The 19226-nt window shown below is 46.8% G+C and overlaps 1 protein-coding gene across 1 annotated transcript in view; it reads right to left on the bottom strand.

Annotated features, from left to right (window-relative positions):
• Positions 1-19226, bottom strand: part of LOC149363748 (sodium/glucose cotransporter 4-like) — a 41623-nt gene that overhangs the window by 16066 nt on the left and 6331 nt on the right. The window contains exons 2-5 of the mRNA XM_089573696.1: positions 6377-6448; positions 5423-5527; positions 3070-3129; positions 292-396 (exon numbers count right to left, since the gene is read on the bottom strand). Coding sequence (XP_089429822.1) covers positions 292-396; positions 3070-3129; positions 5423-5527; positions 6377-6448 — 342 coding nt within the window. The remainder of the gene's footprint in view (positions 1-291; positions 397-3069; positions 3130-5422; positions 5528-6376; positions 6449-19226) is intronic.

Here is a 19226-nt window from a genome sequence, read left to right as displayed (position 1 = left end):
ATATAGTTTAAGAGCGTAGGTTGTTGGGCTAGTCGGTAAATCATGGTAAATAAAAGGGGGGTACTGCGCACAAAAAGACACGGACAAGAAGGTAACACAGCAGGCTCATCGAGAGATCGAGTGATTTATCTATACGTTAAGCATAATGATTCTGTGGTAATAAACATCTGGCAAGCACCCGCATCCGGCAGTAGTATTGCGTAGCTCGCCTGGGGACATGAGTTTACCAGGAGCTACTGCAAACAGACCCGATCACGGTAGACAGACATCCTCAAGCACGTGCATACGTACCGAGATCTTTGTGAAGATGGACAAGAGCAGTGCCAGCACAGACAGGTAGACCCGTATCCGCTGTCCGCCGAATCTCTTCCGCAGGTACTCCGGCATGGTGTACACCTGTGGTGCGAGGAAAGGCGTAGTCAGGTAAATCTGTTCTGCAGAAGCGATGATATGAATTTAATGGCTTTGGTGCCATCATCTGGAGGTCAAGGGTACAGGAAACAAGAAGAAGCCAGCCTTTCTCGCGTATTTTTTATTGCGAAAGCAATACTAGTTGCACTTTCAGCCCGTTGCGTAGCGAGGCCGGTAGCTACCAATGACATACCAATGACCTTGGCATATTGGATTGGATTGGATTGTATAACCGATGCATCACCACAAGTCTAACCACAAGCACCACCACCAGCTACACTACCAGCTCAACCATGGCGTAGCTACGGATATTGCTTTCGCAATTACCGGGCTTAACCAAGCTACGCCACAGCCATTTTTTCTTTAGTCTTTCTGCAAATATGAACTGGGGTAGAGCACGCTATCCGTGTCGGCTAGGCCTGAAGGGATCGCATTCGTATTTATTCCGGCAGCACGTAACGCTCACCTCGAGCGTTCAAAGCCTCCCTTCTTCAAGTCAGCAACCGAGTGAGCCAAGCACTGACAGTGCGCCTTTATAAACAACGGCTCGGAAACGCAATTCTGTACCGTGGGTAAATGCCCGGGAAGGACTAGTAAGGTGCCTCTCGCCAGAAAGCCATCGAGAGGTGTTTTTTTTCTTTGGCGGCATATCCTGTGCAGTGACCCTACAACAAAGCAGACTACAACGCAGCATATTCGCATTTAAAGCGCAGAGAAAACATTACTATAGCATGGCACTTCTTTTTCTTTTCGTTGCGACAACACGTTAGGAAGAAAACATAACTTCGTCGTCAACTGTGGAACATCACAGGAACGCGCGGGACTCGCCGTTGCTACCTATTTCCATCGTTTCCAAAAAAAACTGCGACTAAGAGTTTCGAATTTGTTTTTTCTTAAATGACTAATTAAGTAAGTAATTGCTTTTCGTCTAGGTCGCAGAAAGATACCAATGAAAAAAACACATCTCAACAACAAAATATGTACTGCATAATAAAAAGTTGATGGCATGAAATATGCGCTTGCCGCCCACTGAGTTGTTTGTGGTGGGCTCGAACGCTCGCCTACTGATGTCTCTTGTTATTGTCCCTGTCTTTCTTTCTCTGCGGTGCTCACGCTTGGGTTTCGCGGAGATTGTTTTTTCTCTATTTATTTTGTCTCCGAATATAGCGAAAGGCTTCAGGCCTCCGGCTGTGTTGGGCAAGTCGTCTTGCCAAAAGAACATCCTCGTTCACACAGATCACCGTAATCTTCGCTAGGGCAAAAAAAAAGGGAAACAAGCGAAGAAGGTTTGGAAATGGCAAGGCTCATTCTGCTGTTGCTAGTTCCTAGGAATCAGGATCTCGTGAGTGCTAAGAAAAAGAAGCACCGACTGACTTTCGGTAAGAGTGAGTCGTAGCTATGCATGTATGCGCCGCGCTGTCACCAGAGGCGCGAAATGCGACACTCAGAATCTCGGTGGCTTCCCCACCGCAAACGCGAATGCCACCGCGGTGCAAATAAACGGGCCTTGGAAGCAGGTATGTGGGACAGCATTTGAAACCCAGCGCGTTCCGACACCTCGCCGTTCTCGGCTCACGCCCATAGAGGGACTTTATCAAGGTCGTATAATACTGTATCTTTGAGTGTGTTTATCCGAGACAGTATTAGGTTGCAAGACACGAGTTTTATTCCGTTGCAGTGCGGTTTGTGCGGTAAAAATAGATTTAAGGAAACTGAGCACCATACGCCGCTAACAGTAAAGTGATTCTGGAGGAGCGTTGCTCCAGGCTTCAACCAAAAATTCCCTAAATCATAACCATAATTTCCTATTTCTGCCCATTTATTTCCCGCAGAAGTCTGAAAACTCCGCCAATTTAAAACAAAGGAGGCAATTCCAGTTCTTAGAAATTCTGAACTTCACCAAAATTCTCCTTTAGCCAAGTTTTACCGTTCAAATTCCCTGAAGAAAAGTAAAATTTCCCCGAATGAAACAGAACTGTACTGGAACAAGCTATCTTCTGATATGCCCGTGGTATTTATACGAGCTTCATTAAGAAAAACAATCCGCATTTGAGAAAGCCATTCTAAGTTATTATAAAGCTCTGAACTATATTTCTAACTTCGGTGGAGTGGGGGGAAGTACCCAAGGTCCTGTTACGGCAAGCAAATGCAATGATGCCACATAACATACGCTTCTTGCAATAGGTTGTATTCGTGTGCTACGTTTCATTGGTTTATAAAAATAAAAATAACCGGCATATCTATTTGGCCAAACAACAGCAACACGCAGGCCGCGAAAATAAGAATAGGCTAATAAGAGTTCCTCACATGAGTGAGGAATTATCGGCGGATCTTCAGCCTCCCGAACGATTGTAGCCAACTTTTATTCAGTTTGCTTCAACGAAATGACAGCACTAAAGCTAGAACTGCGTGTCCGTGAACTGGGTCTCTATGACAGAACAGTTTGTAGGCAGCGTCGCAGATATCTTAAATTTAGTTTCTAATAGGGACAGCGTACGTCCCTATCGAATAGTAATGTCATTTTCGTATTCTCTTTTTCGATAAATTATCAGCTCTTCAAGCGTGGCGCTTTAAGATCTTGAGGGACGGATTAGTTTCGCCGATGCTTGTAGACGCCACATAAGCACGATTACAAGCGTCAAAAAAAAAAAAACTTACCCCTGAGGCCACATAGACCGGCACGAAGAACCAGCCGAGGATCATGAGGATGAAAATCGCCTGTGAACAAAAAAGAAAACAGATTACACATCCTGAAGTGTGGCGGGCACGCGTGCGGTTCGTCAGGTTCAGAAGTTCTACAATATGAGTGCCGTTATATTTGCTCCCAAAAAATTCTGAGCTTTTTCTATGAGCATATCATAAGTTGTTGTTTCTTCTGAAGCAATGGCACATATCCACGGTGGACTATTGGCCAGAGTATGGTGCTGGTCCGAACAGGTGAAAATTTCAACCAGACTTATCTCAAATGGTTCATAAGTAAAACTTGAGGAATTTGCGAAAGCGAACAACGAATTTTGAGGAGATTGGAATTAAAATAGAGGAAACAAAGAGGTGAGGGTTCAAATAAATAATTGAAGAAGTCATAATACATAGCTAAGTTTTGAGAAAACGTAAGGGAAAAGAAGGGCTGACACAAAAATCTCCCGATCTCGATAAAATACCTCTGAATAAGTTCACACACGAAATTAAGGGCATGCCCTTTGACGCTTGCGCCGAAGGAAAGGAGGGTAAACGGCAGAGAGCGGCGGGAATTCGCAAATGCTTAATTCTCTCCCGTGCAGGAGAGAATAAAATGACCTAACGGTTCAAGTATCTGGTCACCGTAACTTCATGCGCGTTTCTTCCTTTTCTTTTGCATTCTCAGCTATGGCTTTCAAGTTGTAATGACTGAAATTTTGTCTATGGCTTCGTGTCATCTTTATTCTTATCTTGTAGCATGTTCTCATTTACTATTTTGTATTTACGTTTCTTTGCACTGCCCTGGAAATCGTTTCATCGGAAGAGATCACAACTCCGTGTTGTAGTTTCGAGTCTTCAAGATGAAAACTCTTTGCGTTCCACGCTCTGATAAGCCGGAAGGCCCTAAGGAAACAAGCCAGAGAGGTCTAAAGGCAAGGAACGATATCGGATTACCTTCTGCCGGTTGGTATATTCGTTGCTCTCAAGAGACAAAGGGGTCTGCGGCTCACGTTTGTAAGGTTTCCTGATAACAAACCTTTTGCGTCATAGCATTTTGCTCAAATGAACGCAATACCAGCTTATCGATTGCAACAGACGTCGTTTTCTAGACAGGGGTGTGCAACACTGTCCTATCATCAAGATAACACAAGACAGACCTCTTGTTTGAAATAACCCCTGTTCGTTTTTTTTTTCTTCTTAGCGCGGCCACGCACAATTGTATCGGTGAGAACATAGAGTCTCATGCTGGCTCGTCAGGTGGTGTCGCAAACAGCCTGAATTCCTTGACATAGATGCTCTTGTTCAGGTGGGATATCGGCCATTGGAGACTGCATTCCGCGTCTCGTTCATAAAGGTCAGTGAGCACCGGAGTCTAGCGAGATATGCTAAAGTGCACGCGACCCTATTTCCTCAACACCCTCGATAAACCCGCCATGATAAGCAAACCCACGTAGAGAAACGACTGTTCACCTGCTGAAACGGGTGTCCTCCAATTTCTAGTGAAAAGGAATCAGTTTCCGTCTTTCTGTCTCCACCTTTTCTTCGCCAAAAGGAACAGCGCGAGTTTTGACAGGATTAAAAGGAAATACACGCGAGGACAGGCGCTGACTAGGAACCCTGTCTTTCTTTTCGTCCCTGTCAAAAGTCACGCTGTTGTTTTTTTTTTTTTTTGGAAATGGCATACCAACTACCCAAGCATCACTTGCATCTTTTGTTCTGTTTCGTTTTCGGCGACGTCATACTCCATCCTTCATAGGATGCCTGCTCGGCGTACGGCTTCATTTGGTTAGAGCGCGCGCGTGTTGTGTTCTTCCAGCGTCCTGTTATTGTCGGGCCCTTCCTACGAAAACTCCTCCTGGCGTTTACCTGTTGATCGCGAAATGCGAAAGATCATCTAGCTGCGCATTAGTAGCCCGAGCTATCGCTATCTATTGCTGAATACTTCCCCTTTTTTTTTTACTTGCTACTCCACACAAAACAATTCAATTTCACAACTAAACACCCGTACCAAAAAGTGCCAAACAAGGAACAAAAGAAACAGCTAGCTAAAAATCTGAAGCAGGTTTCAGGTTCTTAGTATGATGAAGGACCAAGATTTGTGCTTTGTTTTGTTTTATTTCGTTTCTTTTTTTTCTGTACCGGTTCAGATACATGAACCTAATCGTCATTAACGAAGTAAAATCTGGCAGGTTCTTCTGCTGCTGCTTTTATGGCCACACTCTGTTCTGGCATAACTGTGTTAGCATAAAAATAGGTGTGGCCTGTCGGCATTTAGCTTTACAGAAGCTGAAACACAGTGTAAATGTGCCCCATTGTCGGGGTCGATACATACGTTGAGTTCAAATCCGGCGATGCCGATGCCCGTAGCTGCGCCGGAACCGGCCAGACCGACGAAGTGACCACTTCCGATGTTGCTGGCGAAAAGCGAGGCGCCGACCTACATCGAAGAAGGCAACAGAAAATGCACTATGAACTAATGGGTCTATTTCTACGACCATAAACTGCGACACAGAACCATGCTCGTTACTCATGGGAGGCAGGCAGTCAAGGTCACTCACTGTTGACTTCATCTTTAGTCTCAACCTGTCTAAGCTATATGACGACATCAGGTTTTCCTGCCATCGTACGCAGGATAATTTGAAGGAGTGTGCTAGCCATGTTGTTCTTACTTGAGAATGAATTTTTTTGTATAGTTCCAATCGGTAACGATTTACTCATGATGTGTGTCGACAGTCAGGTATGTGACGATTGAATTCTCCCAGCAATAATAAGCACATCAAGTTTTCGAACAAGTGTTCTGCACATGTACTGTGGGGTTTTCAACGTGCACACTCACGTCAACTGTACATGAGCCTTAGTGTTTCACCTCCATCGAAATTCGACCGCCACGGCCGGGATCGAACCCGCGATCGAACCCCAGGTGGACGAAATTTCTGGAGCCCTACACTACGGCGTCCCTCATAGCCTGAGTCGCTTTGGGACGTTAAACCCCCATGAATCAAATAAAAAAAATTACTGTGATTACTTCGTGGCCCAGTAGAGTGAAAACTTGGCCAGTATGAGACAAAGTAGGAGGTTAATATCTGGGAAATAAAGCGATATCTTTCAGCGCTTAGCATCGACATTTCAGGCTCGGGATGAGCTGTAGCAAGTTATTTGTCGACTTGGGGCACCGTAGAGCGCTAGCATCGCGTACTTGTGTAACCTAAATACAGGGAACAATCTATACAGCTGAATGTCAAACTAGGAAAACGCTGCCATGATTCGTAAAAAGGGGCAAACTCACCGGTATCCAGTGCATGCTTCTGCTGGCCAGGAAATAGCCACTCATGGATCCACGACTGCTTTTCCATGACGACTGCGCAAGAAAGGCAAAATATAAATAAGTTTGTTGACTCACGTGTATTGCATTCGCTCCTGAGTTACAAGTTCAAGCAAGTATTCATTGTGCACCCAGGTTATTTAGATATATCACAGACGAAACGTAGTTTTCCGACCCAGCGTTAATTTCTAATTAGAATTGAGATTTTTGTTCTATAATTGGCAAACACTATTTTTTGTTAATGTTTTTCATGGTTGCATCCAGTTCTCCTTCTCTCCTTCTCATACTCTTACATAATGACGTAGAGAGAGAGAGAGAGAGAAAAGTTGTGTACGACACTAGTTTGAGTCAGCCACATAAAGAACCTTCACTTTCTTCCTCGATGCGTCTTCTATGAAAAAATAATAAAGAAAAAGAAATATCGCTGGAGCTTGCGTAAAAACATCGCAATGAGTGATGCATACTGGATCTTATTAAAGCTAGACTTAATTCAACGCAAAAGCCTCTACACCGCGAGCAGCGACAGGAATTTTAATGAAACGGCTAGCTCGCCCAACAGAGCCTGGCCCTTGAAGGAAAACGCGACACTGCCCCTTCACGTTTCTGTTCTTTTTTTTTTTTCCGAGTCCACCTTGTTGGCTGCTTCGCAAAAAAGACTGACCGCCAAGACCAAGGTCGGCGCGAAAAAGAGTGCCGGACTGTCACCTCTCGCGACGTCGCCAGGCGATTAGCCTGTTAGCTGCTTGTCACTCAGCTGGCGAAGAAAGGTGGTTGAGGAGTATTACAGGTGACTAGAATTAATTGGACTGCGAGACGGGACGCTGTCATGATGCCAGCGGTGAGCTCGTATAATCATCGCGCTTCATTGCGCTAAAGAAGACCACGTATATTACGCTCAAATAGATTCGCCATCAACGTAGTCTTTGTCCTGTACTTCTGAGGGTTTTTCCCAGCTGTTGTGCTTTGTCATGCATGTTGTAATGCATCACGAGACCGCTGCGCACAATTAGCGCGGTAAACAGCCTACGCTGCGAGGTGCGGTAATGCGCATGACCTTGCTTATCATTTTGTTTCGTTTTTTTCTTATCTGTTTCGCAACCATCTACATTAACAAAAAACATTCTGCCATCTTTATACTTCGTAAATCATTGCAGGCTTAGTTGTTTAAACGTGCTTCTGACTTTGCTTATTTTGTAGATCCATTTTGATTCGGTCCATAGAATAAAATAATTGTTATTCACAAATTGGACTCTTTTTGCGTTACGCAGACGACACGTTGTGATAGGAAGCGGAGCTGAACTTGATATTTATAACTCCATTACTTGTCGATCATGCATCTACCTATGCTGTAGTATTAAAGTGGGTTTTTTTTTTAAATACCGAAGTAAATAACGCAAATAATCCTACGCCCTTATAAGCTTCACTTGCACAAAAAGCTCGGGCAATGACCGGTTGAAATAAAAAAAATTGGTAAAAAGAATAAAAACGTCACATGCAATGGTGCGCAGGCATCTCAAATTTTCGTCTTTGCCGCTCGTCTATAATCGAAGGCTACAGGCAAGACAGCGTAGAGGACAGCGCCTTTCTTGTCGGCTATTTACCGCCGCTATTTACCACCGTGTTCACATTCCCTGTCAGGTGTTACGGTGTCTGCCTTCAGCGCGTAATTTTGCTTCGGGGTTGCCATAAGATAACGGAGGCGGACGCAGCCAGCGGCGTTGCTCCGTAATTAAGCGGGCGACCGTGATGTATGGCTGGATCGCGTTCGCGCAAGAAAAGAAAAACTTCCCCGTTCTCCTCCTTTCCCCTTCTCATCTCCCTTCACCTTCACCCCAACTCCGGGAGGTGCCTGTGAAATCCATACTCAACCACGCAGTCGGCGAGAATTATCGGCAAGGGAACGAAAACAGTGACGTCACTTTGTTGCGTGCGTGTGTGGTTCCATCCAGAAGATAGCGGAAACTTATATTTGCAACCTTCATCTCTCCCTCCCCCCCCCCTCTTTTTTTTATTTATTTCGCTGGCAGTTGTTGTCGCCGGTGGTCAGTGAAGTCCTTCACCCTTGCCACGTGCGATAGAAAGGACGAAAGGGCATCGGTGATTCGCGATGCCGTTGTCCTGCCAGTCTTGTCACTCGTTTTGCCGACGTTTCGTGCCGAGCTCGAGACAAACAATACTCCGAAATACCGAGCAAGAAAAGGAGCGGAGGAGAGAGGGGGTGGGGCGGGAAAACCCTTCATGAACAACCGTTGCTCAACGAGGCCCGAGAGCGGGGTGCCACGTAGAATTCCAATGGTTCCTCAATAGCCATAATGGCTATATCCCAGTCCAGAGTGCCGACAGCGGTAACCTAACACCTTTCGCATTTTCATGTGGAGTATAACCATCACCGTCATTAGTCATCGGCTGCATGATTAAATCGTTCGCATCAGGCTATATCCCCGGCAATGGATTCGTTCATTGAAGGATCAAGTCCTCTTTGGATGCACTACTACCACCACCTCAGCGCGATTATACAGCGGTAAATATAGACTCAGATGATAGCTCGCAAAGAGTTAAAGATCACACTCATCGCTGAAGTTCGATACAAAGATAAGACTTCAGTAGAAAATGTCGCAAGAACTAGCTCGATGCACTTTAGCTCCAAGTATCCAGTGCAGACTATTAGTTGCATTCCAATACTGAATGCTTCGGGGCTTTCTAAAATGCAATCAAATAGCACACCGCTGACAATACAAAAAGAACGCTCGAACCACCTTTTTGTTCCTCTTTACTGTTCCACCTCTTTCGCTTCGTCACGCCCAGAATACTGATTGTGTTGTGAAAGCGCCGAAGGTGAGCATGCAAGCACAAATAGCAGCAGCGTATGCAATCCGGACCGACGTGTATATAGCATTCATTCAAAGATCGCTTTATTTGTCGTTGCGCAATAGAGCCACGCGTGGACGAACAACAAGGAGCGCTAGACGGCGACAACGTCCGTCTGCAATCAGAAACCTGGTGGCAATTCAGCAAGAAGCGATGGGGGACGACGCTGGGACCACATGCAGCGTAATATGCTTCATCCTCACCTCATGCCTCCAGGAGGAGAGTAGCTCTCCGAGTATTTCCCCATGCCAAGCACGCGAGTTTTTTCCTGTAACGCTTCGTTTTTTTTTTTGTTCCTTCTCCTAGTCGCCCACTCTCGGCAGTATTGCAAACACAAGCCTTTCGAAGAGCGCGGCCATGCACACTGCTTTTCCCTACAAGCGATTCTTTCAAGCGGTTGTGCAATGCAATCGGGTTGCGCCAGTCGGCTTCAAAATACGCGTGCGAGACGGGTTTTTCTTTATTGTCGCACCTGTTCAGCGAAGAGGAAGCCCGGCATAGAAACGCAACGGTTCGAGGAGAACGAGGTCGCGATGAACGGTTGAAGCTTCCCGCGTGTCCATTGCAACTGGCTCGCGCAACGGGTGTCGCCGACTTCCCGCCGCGTTAATTGGGCCGACTGCATATGTAACAGATCGCCCAGCTGTTCGCTGTCTGTGTGGCCAAAGCCAAGAGGCCTCAGTTAATCGATGTAAAAGGAGATGTGCGCGCTCCCAAGATAGCATTATGATCTTTCATTCGTCTTTGTCACAGTGTCCTTCCGGCACTGGAACCCATCATCGGCACTGGAACCCATCATCGGCACTGGTTCCCAGCATCGGCACTGGTGCCCAGCATCGGCACTGGTGCCCAGCATCGGCACTGGTGCCCAGCATCGGCACTGGTGCCCAGCATCGGCACTGGTGCCCAGCATCGGCACTGGTGCCCAGCATCGGCACTGGTGCCCAGCATTAGAGGGTAGAGCAAAAAAAGACGGCACAAAACACAGTAGAAACACAAAACACAGGACGGGCGCTGTCGTGTGTTTTTACTGTGTTCTGTGCCGTCTTTTTTGCGCTGCCCTCTAATGTTTCAAATATGAACGAACCAGCCCAAGCTTGAACTTTAGTGCCAGCATCAGCGCCGAGACCCAGCATCGGCACTGGAACCCAACATAGGCACTGTAACCCAGCATCGGCACTGGAACCCAGCATCGGCACTGGAACTCTTCAGCAGCCAACAGCTTAGGGTTCTTAAAACACACGCGCATGATGAGCAGAAGGCAATAGGAATGCCGAAAACAGTACTCGCGTCATGTCTCAAGAAAAGCGGCACTTGAAGTCCTTTTCTACGGCGCTCCAGAGTGGGCAGTCGCACTTAGTTATTCTTATCTGTTTGCGAATGGGATTCTCGTGCCTCGTTTCAAACTTACTTAATTTTATTACTTGTACAGTGCTTATCTTAACGCTTCATACTGCTGCATTTTTGGGTCAGCACTTGCGTTAACAACCAAATAATGAATTCAAGCTCACTCGTTCATTCATTTCAAACTTCTCTTTTCATTCATTGTTTCCTTCTCTCATTCATCCTTTCCCGGGTTTCCTTCATTCAATGAACCAACAATCCATTCATTATTTCTTTTTTCATTCTTTGCCAGGAATTGTAGGCATGCATTTTCTTCACTGGTCCCAGATACTTCTTTGAAGGTATAGTTCTCTCGTTGCTATGCGCAAAGCAGACGCGGCCAATTTCGTCACGTCGATAAAGCCCGTTCCTCGCGTAACCGAAAAAAAAATCACCTTCAAGGCACCGTTAAGGGCTCAAAGGGGGCCACCGCATCCAAGCCAATGTCGCTCTCGCCTCGTTTAAAATCTGCACGCACACGCGTTAGCTTCGAGGAGAACCACTAGCTCAGCGGAATGCCGATCCCTACCTCCTCCTTTCAGCCAGCCTCACACTATACTGTGTGTGTTCATGCGTTCAACCGTGCACGAGCGACATCCAGCCAGTCTCTGCCAGCGTGCCCCCGAGCGAAAGCGCTGCCGAAACCACGCTCTCCCAAAAACAGCTCCTAAAAGACCTCGGCACGTGCGTTCTCACGAAGAGGACGAAAGAAGGGGGGTGGACGGAGCTCACGCAACCCTCTCAGAACCGGATTCACGCTAGGCGCATTTGCGTCTCTTGTTTGTCTTCTTGTCTCGTTGTTCGCCGACCAGCAATTCACGAGCACAAATAACACCCCCGCCTCCGTCGGGTCCCTTTCGCGCCCCATTGTTGCTGTCCTCTTTTTATGTTCTGGCTAATTTTGATCCTTCCGTTCTCCGTGTCACCTCCGCCGTGCTGTTTTCATTTTTTTCCGCATCGTTTTGTTCCTGCGGCGATCCCTGTTTTGGTTTCCACACGTCGAGGAACCCGCAACCCGTCGTTGCGATCGCCGTCGTAAAGCCCATTAATGACGAGACGACCTTGAGCTGAGTGAGCCCATAGATACCGCGCTGCTAAATTCAGAGGAGAATGTTTTTGGCAGCTGTTTAGCGTGCTCTTGACGTTTAGCTCTCTTGCCCCGACGGTGAGCAAAGAGACGGGAAAAAATTTGCGTCCGTACATCCGTGTCAGAAGGAGAATAAAAAAAAAACAACACCGAAAAACACAGTTGCAGAGGCATGGAATGAAATTGTGACGGAAGCATTGCCATTGGCGCTTGGAGACGACAGATGTTTACTGGTTGTCTCCTTTATGCTTAGTCTGACTGCGGCAGACTTTTTTTGTGGAATGTTTTAATGAGGCCTGTTCAAAACACAAGGTACTCCCCACCATTCCTGAAGCTCTTCCTGTAAGATAAAATCATGCAGAATTCGACAGGAACTCTGGTTTTAACTTTGAGTTATACGGGCTGGAAAAATTTACCAATACTCACGTTATTCAATGGACGGAAATTCTAAAACTTTTTAGAGCTCAACTTAAAATGAGAATAATCGTGCTCTGAAATTAAAAAAAATGGCGCATTTGGGGGAGGGGGGCTTATACAGTTACTTAATCACTAAACATGGCCTATAGATTGTACAAAATGCGTATAATGGTTTCTTGGTGATCTATGAGGTGAACTTTACCTCTTTTGGTGCATTTCATGAACTCGAGTAACAAAAACTTTAAGCAAGCGGATAAATTCTTTGTTGAATTGTGCACTTGATAGTTGCAGTCCACCCCCCCCCCCCCCCTCCCCCCTATGATAGTTTTGTCTCTATTGAGCATGCTATGATACAACAACCAACTCCTCACGTATGCGCCAAAGTTTTTAAAGTTCCATTTCACCTTCAAGAAATATAGCTTTCCCTTTCTTTCATCAACCAGCCTACTTGTACGAAACTTCTGTCTGGCCGGTTGACCTCTGAATAACAACTTACACCACGCAGTGCCCATCATTTGCATCCCCCTCACCTTAGAGACATGAGGCGTACCCCCTGACGACCCAACTTCAATAAGTCTGCTTTTCCTGTGAATGATTTTTGCGATAAAAATGCACAAATCTATGACTTCCGTATCCCATGAGCGTCTCATGCTCATTGCGCTATTAGTGGTGATAATTCGATATTAAACGCGTCTTGGTCAAAGGCGACGACCATTCTCGCATACTTCGCATGTGTTTTCGCTAGACGGTTCACAACGCAGATGTTGCATCCACAGCCGCCACTCCCAACAATGCGTTTACTTGTCCGCACGACAGGTTCCCGCTTTTGCAAGTGTGGGCAGGAGCGAACGACTGGCTGTAACACGTCCGGTAGCCGGATAGAACTTTTTAACGCTCTGAGGTATACGCACGCGAGTTTCAAGCGAAAAATCTGACAAAAGTAGAGCGCGTCACCTTCCATCATTTTTCCGCTTATGCGCGTTTCCGGCATCACTAGTCGCGACAGCGGGTTTTTGTTGAACGCTTGAGCGACGCCTTCGCTCGCCTCTGTGAGACCAGAGGAATGCCTCCGGTGCACCTCACAGGCGCACGTGCAGAAAGAGTTCACCGGACAGAGCCAACGCAGGGAGCAGTCGCATTCGCGGTCGTCATTCTGGAGGCAGGACACGAACGCTTTTCCACGGAATTCCCGATGAGCCAAGAGACGGAGGGTAGTAGATGTACACTACAGAGGGCGCTCGCCGGGAAAGGGAATGAGGAGAGAAGGAAATTGGCGGCCATTAGCGGGGCGACGCGCCGTCTGTCGGGTACACTTCTACCGCGCGTGGTGTGGCAGCAAATGGTGGCTCCACGTGTAATGCTTCGTAATCAGGACCAATCTTTTTGCGTGTCCCCAGCCCTGCGCTGGGGGTGTGCGCAGCGTCATTGGCACTGGCATTGGCATTGCTCTGGGCGTAGCCCCCGGCTCGAGTGCCCCGTCTGGCTGGTTTTGCTTAGTGTAGTGGTTTAAAGACCCCAGTGGGTGTCTGCCTAATGAAGGCCCTTCTCGGGCTGCACGATTTGACGTACCGTCTCTTACTCTGATGGCTAGTGTGGCGGCACACACTAATTATATTCAAGTGAACTTACACTCAGTAAAGCGCTCTGAATAACACGACGGGTTTGCATTAGTGGGCAGTGTCTTGTAGAGACAATGAAACTACCAACCAAAACTGCGTTACGTAAGCTACATAGCTATATTAACTATGTAAGCATAGACTGCCCAAACTATGCAGATAACACAAACATAAGCACAACAGTGCAAATATAGGCTATTAAAAATCATGAGCTACACTCATGGAACTCATGGCAAGCTGCATGAGCAAAAACTCGTGTAACATTTTAATTCATTACATAAATTTGTAACTATCCAGTATTACCTTTTTGCTCTTTGAGTACTCATGAGCGAATACGTGGTGTCCATGTAGCTTTCCATGATTGAATCCCATGGTTGGTTTGGTTTATTGGGGTTTAACGTCCCAAAACAACTCAGGCTATGAGGGACGCCGTAGTGAAGGGCTCTGGAAATTTCGACCACCTGGGGTTCTTTAACGTGCACTGACATCGCACAGTACACGGACCTCTAGAATTTCGCCTCCATCGAAATTTGGCCGCCGCGGCCGGGATCGAACCCACGTCTTTCGGGCCAGCAACCGAGCGCCGTAACCACTGAGCCACCGCGGCGGGTTGATCGAGTCCCATGAGCGTAACTCATAAGTGTAGGTCATAAGCTGGTGGTCCCCGGTTTAAGCATCAGACCAAGATTACCTTTCGTTCAATTAAGCATTCTTCGGAAAGCTATACATCTTTCCTCCGAAATCGTACGTCTGCGCCCCTGGTAGCTGTCAGTTATTGTTTTACTGTCTTTGGTCTATATTTCCTAGTTCGCGCAACAGCAATTGCAGTACAGCATGCTAGACTCGGCTAGGTGGATGTTTTGAAGCACATTATTATGACAGACGTTTCCGGCGACCATTGCTTTTCTGCAGAGTGAGAGCGTGCCAAATTGCTCGCGGCAATGCGGGCTGGCCTTTGCTGCGACCTTTCACTCAGAGAAAGCGATCACCCTTGTGCACGGCCGTGAAAGGCAACTGCAAACTCGCGGCGGGCAAGGTCCAGCCATTCGACCTCTAGTTTTTTTTTGTTTTTTTTATCACGTGGCTGCAGGCAATCGGAGTTTCGAAGGGCGTTTCGACAGCGCCTTTGTGCCTTCACAAGGAGAAACTTTCACGGAGCAGGAACGCACTCAACGACTGAGTTTTTGTTTGCAAACAAAAAAAGAAAACACAAGTTTAAAGTTAACGGCTCCGTGCATGGACCTCGCGCCTGAGTGTAGTAAGTGTCTAAAGCAGACGCAGAACGCCTTTTCAAAAGGCTTGAACTTTTCAGTTTGCTCCTTGCAACCAAGCTGCTATCATCCGTCCAGTGCTCTATATTAGCAGCTGTTAATTAGCGAAACCGAAACAGGGAATGCCAACAGCACTGATTAACATCCCACAGTTTTCATTCGTCACATCCTGAAGAAGAAAATGTCGAGAGAAGTATAGTTTGCTATTTTTTCTATTACGTTTAAGGGTAATAGTAAAACAGACAGTCTCGCTATGGGTATTGGTATACTTCAATCATTCTACATGCAAATGATTGCTTGTTTCTTACACCTGGACGAACGCTGGTCAGCGAAGTGGGCTTAGCAGCGCAAAAAAAACATCCCCCTCGGACCCCCCCCCCCCCCCCCCCCCCCCCCTCCCATTTGGCAAGCTACCTCTTAACCAAGAATGAAAAGCAAGTAAAGCTTTCCATCGGTCATAAGTTAAGTGGCTTCATTCCACAGCCCCCTCTCTGACGCTCGTTTCTCGATATCAAGCTTCCCTTATCTCCGTTTTCTTTTGGTCAACACTTGATAACGTGCCTACCCACGAAAACTGAAGTGCTGTAAGTCAGTTACCAAGGCGTCCACACCTGAGTGCCCTCTTATCACACTTTGTCCGTCACAAGCCTCTCGTGACAGACGGCTGACTACTTTTGTTCTGGCTACTTTGTGTTGCCCACACAGCTGCAATTTGCTGGCAGTTTTTGTTTCTGTCACCCACTTCAGCTCTGCTACAAGTACCGTTTCCTCACTTGGGACTTCGTATAGTAACCTTGAGCAACGGATAACCTCCTGTGGGTGTCCGTGGCAATGGAGCGTGTGTGCCTGAGCATCTGTATTGGACACGACGTGTAGCTAACGGAGCCAAATCCGTCTGATATAGCCAGATACGGCTGTTCTTGCATTGTGTGATTCGTGTAGCTGCATGTTTCTTTCACGAAAGAATGCCGATGAGCACGAGCCAACTATGATCATTGCGCAGAGAAATTCAGGTCATGTCTGATTTTGCACCTGAGCACAGACTACCTCTTTTTTTTTTTAGTGACATTGAAGTAAGGTGCGCATATACGGCTGAAAACAGTATCTCAATCGTATGGTCTCTAGCTTCTTGAAATAGCATACTAAATAGGCTCAACGTATCCTTGCTTTCTGCTCAGCGATCGAGCTCTGCACAGAAGCAATTAAAGATGAACTAAAGAGGAATCTGAACTCGTGTTTTTACCGCACGAACTCAATCTACACGTTCACAGCATTCTTAGAAACATTGAATTATTTTCCTACGCTGCCGATGTCCCTAATCTAAAACGGATTAAAAGTCCCGGCTCCCGCTCTTTCTTTCTATTAACTCACCTCTGAAGGTATAGCAGGAGTCAACTAACGCGTGGAGCGCCTTTCAGGCAGTCACGTGGCGGCTGCGTTTTCGCTCTTATTTTGTTATTTCTTTAGGTTTCCGTGAATAAATAGATCCAGTCAGAGGCTACATAGCCAAAAATTAGGCCCACGGAAATACAAATACGCGTGGACTCTTTCATTTCGCCGATCGCTACGTATCACTTCTCAGATGGCAGAGCGGCAAGCCGCCACGAGACTGGATGAAAGGTTGATTGACTCCTACTGCCGTCTGCGGTGAGTTCAAGAACAGGCAAGAGCCGGGACGTTTAATCAGATTTAAATTAGAGAAATTGGCCGCACAGGGCCAAGTTTTCTAAAAATACTCGGAACGTGTAGATCAAGTTCCCGAAGTAAAAAGAATAGTTCAGAGTCCTCTTTAGCGCACCTTTAATAATGCCACACATTGCTCTGCTGCAGAGCTTAAAATACCTGTCCGGAGTGTTGACGCTGAGCTCGCAGATGTGCGTTCGCGAAGTTCGTTGTTGCACGCTGGGCTGGAGACAACCTTTTGAGAGCTCAACAATGATGACTGTACGAAAACGCATGCTCTACGGGGTGACATCCCGAGCTCTACACCTCTTGCAAACCACGCCGACAAGATACACAGCGCACCGTTCAGGCGCTAGACAAATGTCTTGAAGTGAGCACAAACACCGTTTCTGTCCCCGTATGCTAAAGAGAACAATCTGACCTAAAAAGCAGGTGCGGTCAGTATAAAACGTATACGTTGCTGGCTTATTCCTCTCGGAAAGGTTTAAATTTGTGGGCGCGTGCGGTAGTACAACTTCATTTGTGTATTCATCGCTCTGGCTTCTTCTGTATGTAGACAGTGTCTCGTTTTGTCACTGTCTTTCGTCTTTTATCCGCCATCTTTTTTTGCTCTTAAGAAGCTCCCACCGTGCACTAAAGCACGAAAACTTGAAGTTTACAGCCAAAGCAGAGCCAGTTCTCCAGTTGTTTCGTCAACGACAGTTTATTACACCTACTAGAGGGATTGAACTGCTGCAGCCAGCGACCTCTTTCTCCTTCATCTAAAGCGGGCCTTTTCCCTCAACCTCTTTACGCAATTTTATACAGCTACAAAACCACGGTTACCACCCAGAAAAGGCTATAACCACACTTGCCGGACGTGAATGATAGTAGAAGAAAGTAGTACCATGATCTGCACCTATCTTGTTATTTTTTTTTTTACGGTTTTCGATTGAGCTGTGATTCTTTGTTTGTCAATCGCTCAGCCTCGAGACATAAAAATTCACAGCTTGTAAGAAGTGCGAGCTGTCGCGTACTCCTTTCTGGATTTCCTTCTCTCTTTCCGTCTTCTCTCCTCTTCCTTTATCTTTTTTTTTCTGCAGGGCACGCCCTCTCGCTTTCCGGAAGCCGCCAGCAGACAAACGCACGTCATGCGATGCGTTTATCTCTGCCTGGAAGGGAAGGCAAAGCTTCTTCCGTCCTTTGAATCGACTACGAGGCGCGGCTTGAGAAACCGACGACAGGAATGCCCATCGGATGTCAGCGAAAAGCAGGTGGTTATGCAGAAGCGTGCTCGTCTATCGCGATACATAAAAGTGGCGCTGCAGCGCGGGATTCCATTTCGCTCCTACCATTCCAGGAACGTATATAGAAGAACGTTCACGTGTTCAACCTTTAGTACAAGGGAGGGGGGGGGGGGGGGGGGGAGAAATGGAAATCGAAAATGTGCACGGTGAACAACTCATCTAGCAGCAAGGACGATTTCCACGGGCGTTTGGAAAAAAGTACAATCCGTTCACCGCCAAACACACTTCTGCGTCAAGGGTAGACCACGGAATAATTCAGAAATATTGCCCCCTTCTTTCTCCTTTTTTTTTTTTTGTGAGGCACATCAGAAAAACCGTCAAGGAGCTACTCGGGTAGATTTGACATCTTAAGCACGGTAATTTCGTTAGTAACTCGTGAAGCTGCACTGTCTTGCAGCAAAGACGCAGAGAGGCTGAGGGGGCAAAACATGCAGATGAGCTGACAGGGTAAAGCATCGGGGTAGTAGCGGTCAGCTTCCATATTCACTCGTTTACTGCGAAGCGGTCATACGACGATTAGACAATACTTATAACTACCCATGACAAGTCCCGGAAGGTACCCGTACTGTAGCAATTAGCTGTGCTATTAGGTTGCCGTGGCCGCTAGCACGATGAATTCAGCACATTTAATACTACTGGATTAGAGGCAAGACAGCAGCGTTATGCTCCGGCCCCAGTAGCTTACGAATGCGCACGAACTCACATGTTAAGGCGAAAGCCTTTAATACCCCATCGTTGTCGACAGAAGGTTGTCAGCAGAGGTGTCACGCTTTTCGTTTGGCCGTAATGGTTATGACATCAGAGTGCGCGGATTCGAAGTAATGAGGTCACCCACGGTTGCCTGACGCCCCCTTAAGGAGCAGACGACAACTAATAAAGTAGCTGTCGTCCGCTCCGACAGGGGGCGTAAGGCGTCCGTGGGTGACCACATTACATACCTCATTACTGCGAATAGAGCCATGGATACAACCGAACTCATCGAGGCAGAAGAGAGTCGTGCTAAAGAAGCAGTCAAAGTCGGCAGTCAAAGTGTGTAGTTGTAATGTGTAGTCAAATAAAGCATTAGTACAGCACAAACAGTCTCGCAGTCAGTGCCAAACAGTGCACCAGGAAAGGCGTTCTTCATGCAGCCCTTTAGAGAGCCAAAGTGCTCCTGAATTTTTTTTCGCCTTTCGCAACAGTTGCTGTCCGTGAGGTACAAGG

The sequence above is a fragment of the Amblyomma mixtum genome, chromosome 2 (assembly GCF_055824585.1).
Source record: "Amblyomma mixtum isolate Tamu chromosome 2, ASM5582458v1, whole genome shotgun sequence".
Classification (NCBI taxonomy): Eukaryota; Metazoa; Arthropoda; class Arachnida; order Ixodida; family Ixodidae; genus Amblyomma; species Amblyomma mixtum.
This window is presented reverse-complemented; position numbering and strand designations above follow the sequence as displayed.